Here is a 4,040-nt window from a genome sequence, read left to right on the forward strand (position 1 = left end):
GGCATAATTCCAGAGCTGAAACATTCCAGGTGGCAAAATCATTTCTTTCAGCGTCCCTTTGCAGCTCGTGAGTCGGCCTCGTTTGCACTCTCTAAATCACTTCAAGTCACTGATTTATGAATGTTTCTTGTAATTGCACTTTGCTACATTCTTTTTTTTTTACATTGTCGACATTCAGATTAGGCTTTATTACTTGATTACAAATATTTCATTAAAAAACTTATGACGAGTTTTTTTTTTTCCATCTAAAGGCAGTTTAAGTCCTCAATGTTCTTGAAACAACAGGATGGATGTAGTTGTAATTTGTAGTTATATCATTAATATAGTTATTGTCGCATTCGTTCTCTTTACTGACATCGGCGTCGGTATTTGAATAAACCTGTTTGGTATGACACATTTATTTTTATGCCAGACATTTCTCATCTCGTGTCATTAGAACCACGAAGCAAAGACGAAGCAAAGCTGAAATAAAAAAAATATTTAAAAAAATTCTGCTTCATTACAGTACACTTTTATTAGAATTTTTTCTGGGGGGGGGGGTTCAGATAATCGAGTCGTTTCCACGGTGTCGTGGCACCTGTGGTGGGGTAAAAAAAAAAAAAAGAAGTAAAGTTTGTGTAGCCCCTTGCGCGCATCTTGCAGGCTCCACCCGCAGCGCTGGAAGGAGACGGCGCGCCCACGAGGGGACGAATCGTGTCACTTCGGGGGACACGCCGAGACCGGGCTGACGGGAGCGGGACAAATCTTACACTCCGGCGCCGATGTGACCCTCGGCGACACGATGGACGCCGCGCGTCGCCCCGACACGCTCCACGCAACGCGCGGGCGGACGCGCGCAATGAACGAATCGCGCCGGATCTCCGCTTGAAGAGTCGTTCGCGGGAGCCGCTCCGGCGAAGTTGAATGACGGGGACCGATGAGGGGATCGGGCGAGAGTTCACGATGAGGCTCGGCACGTCGACGCTCGGCTGCCTGTGAGTTCGCGGCGGGCGGCGGGGTCCTCGTCTGCGCCGAGTGCGCGTTTTTAATAAAAAAAAGGGAATCTTCTCTCTTGCAGGTTGCTGCACTTCGCCGCGCTCTGCTCCTGCGCTCAGGTACGTTCGCCGTGGACGGACCGTAAAAAAAAAAAAAAAAATTATACTGCGGCCATATTTCAGCCGGTAACGAGAGAGAGAGAGAGAGAGAGGGAGAGAGAGAGAGCGCTATAATAAACGTGTTATAACCGCGCAAACATCGCACTGCCGCCCGAGCTGCTGGCCAGCGTTCAAACATCTTGAAAAGAAGTCCACCGACCGGCCGAAAGGTAATTGATGCAGCATCTGGCAACGGCGTGTGGGTCGTTTTTTATTTTTTATTTTCTTGGCTCGTTAAGGGACAGCGGAGGAGGGAGGATGTCATTTACACCGGCAAACAGCTCATAACCGGGCCAGAAATGTCACCTCTAAATATTTGCAAGCACGCATAATGGCTTTTGATATGTATACGGTACAGGCCAAACGTTTGGACACATCTTCTCATTCAATGTGATTTCTTTATTTTCATGAGCATTTACGTTGGTAGATTCTCACTGAAGGCATCAAAACTATGAATGAACACATGTGGAGTTATGTACTTAACAAAAAAAGGTGAAATAACTGAAAACATGTTTTATATTCTATTTTCACCTTTTGCTCCGATTACTGCTTTGAACACTCTTGGCATTCTCTCGATGAGCTTCAAGAGGTCATCACCTGAATTGCTTTTCCAACAGTCTTGAAGGAGTTCCCAGAGGTGTTTAGCACTTGTTGGCCCCTTTGCCTTCACTCTGCGGTCCAGCTCACCCCAAACCATCTCGATTGGGTTCAGGTCCGGTGACTGTGGAGGTCAGGTCTCCACTTTTTGTTAAGTACATAACTCCACATGTGTTCATTCATAGTTTTGATGCCTTCAGTGAGAATCTTCCAATGTAAATGCTCATGAAAATAAAGAAAACCCATTGAATGAGAAGGTGTGTCCAAACTTTTGGCCTGTACTGAATATGGTGAAACGACAATATGCTCAGTGGCACCTTGGCGGATCGGGATTCGAACCGGCAACCTTCTGATTACGGGCCGCTAGGCCCCCATCACGTAGCTAATACACGCTCACGGGATGAGGATGCAGGTGACGATTCGTTCTGAGCATGTGTTTGCGCAGCAGGGCGGTGTCCAGTCGCCGCCGAACTTCAAGCAGCACGTGAACGAGCAGAGCCGCCTGTCGGACCGAACCAGCCGGCGCCTGACGCGCACCTACCAGCTGTACAGCCGCACCAGCGGCAAACACGTGCAGGTCCTGTCCAACCGGAGGGTCCACGCCAGCGGGGAGGACGGGGACGTGCACGGTGAGAGCCACGGGGGGAGGGGAAAAACCCACGCAGCGATACATGTCGTCATATTTCGCATGGTGATGTTGTATCGAAAGTCCGAAATCCGCTTCCGAGTTCTGTTGTTTTGTCTGAATTATCGTACACATCGTCTCGTATTTCATCTCTGTTTTTTACATTTTTAGTGAACTGTAGAATATCGCAATATGTTCAACGTCACACAATATATCGTGACACGTATCGCATCATGAGATCCTTGCCGATACACTTGCCGATACACACCCCTACTAAAGACACAGCAGTGCAAAGTCTCATTCTTTTATAGATCGTATCGACTACATGTATGGTTTTTAATGTTCTATGTTAGCACCGTCCTTACATAAAGCCGCGTAAATGCGGAAGATACGGAGTCCTGTGTGGAACAATGCAGAACACTGCATGCACGCATGTAATCCGTGGTCGTCTTTGCGGCAGCAGCTCCAAGTCTGACCGCTGCTCAGTGCTTGTGGCCTGAGCCTTTTTTTTTTTTTTTTTTCTTGTTCGCCCACACACTTGTTCAGCTTCCTCTTTGTTTGTACGGAACGGGAGCGTTCTCGTGCAGACGCGGCCTCCCATTCCTGAAAGAAATCCTTGTCAAATGTAACACGCTGTATTTTATTATTTTTTTTTTTTAAAGTTTTCCTTTGTTTCTTCGTTTGTTTCCATGTCCAGCCAAACTTATCGTGGAGACAGACTCTTTTGGAAGTCGGGTCCGAATCAAAGGTGCAAAGACGGGATTCTACATCTGCATGAATAAGCGTGGCAAGCTGATTGGCAGGGTGAGATGATCTAAGGAGCATCTTTCGCCATTTTTTTCAGGGTTCATTGTTCGTAGTTAGAAATGTCCTTGTGGTGAATCTGATTTACACCGACTCTTTGCACAGAGGAAAGGCCGCGGCAGAGACTGCATATTCACCGAGATTGTGCTGGAAAACAACTACACGGCGCTGCAGAACGCCAAGTACAAAGACTGGTACATGGCCTTCACCCGCAAGGGCCGGCCGAGGAAGGCCGCCAGAACCCAGCAGCACCAGAGGGAAGCCCACTTCATGAAGCGCCTTCCCAGGGGCCACCTGTTGGCCGACAGGAGACCCTTCGACATCGTCCCTTACGCTTTGGGAAGAAGGACTAAACCGAGTCGCCCGGCGACGGTGAACTAAGGAAGGACTGCCAAGAGACAGGTGTCACCCCACATGAACTCCAATCCGACGACCACTTCCATATGAAGCTTCTCATTGTTAGTATTTCTATACTGGAATATATCTAGTTGAGTATATCTATGTCTTGAGTTATTCCACATGCATATGTGCAGAAATAAGTGTCATAAATGCACGGACGATTCACTTCGTCCAGTGTCTGCAAAAGCACTCGAAGCGGCGGAATTGGTCCTAACAATGGGTTGAAATTCCCAGTTAAAAAGACTCCGTAGGCCTATTGACAATACCCTAACTGTCCCCCGGGAAGGTTATGATCATCCTCTCATGTATATACACAAACCTGGCAGCTACTTTTGGATAATCACATGTTCCAAGCCTTGAAATAACTAATCAGACGATTAGGAATGTTGTAAACTCATAATGTTAGGGTGCCTTTGACTTATGTTTGTTTTATATACATATGAATATATATATATATATATATATATATAAATATATTTTAT

At 46.9% G+C, this 4,040-nt stretch overlaps 1 protein-coding gene across 1 annotated transcript; it reads left to right on the forward strand.

Moving 5' to 3' along the window:
* Nucleotides 1-705: 705 nt before the first annotated feature.
* Nucleotides 706-4,040, forward strand: fgf8b (fibroblast growth factor 8b). The gene is made up of 5 exons (XM_028973285.1): nt 706-974; nt 1,058-1,094; nt 2,179-2,359; nt 3,053-3,159; nt 3,265-4,040. The coding sequence occupies exons 1-5, from the start codon at nt 904-906 to the stop codon at nt 3,538-3,540; spliced, it is 672 nt and encodes a 223-aa protein (XP_028829118.1). The 5' UTR covers nt 706-903; the 3' UTR covers nt 3,541-4,040.

This window comes from Denticeps clupeoides, chromosome 3, assembly GCF_900700375.1.
Source record: "Denticeps clupeoides chromosome 3, fDenClu1.1, whole genome shotgun sequence".
Classification (NCBI taxonomy): domain Eukaryota; kingdom Metazoa; phylum Chordata; class Actinopteri; order Clupeiformes; family Denticipitidae; genus Denticeps; species Denticeps clupeoides.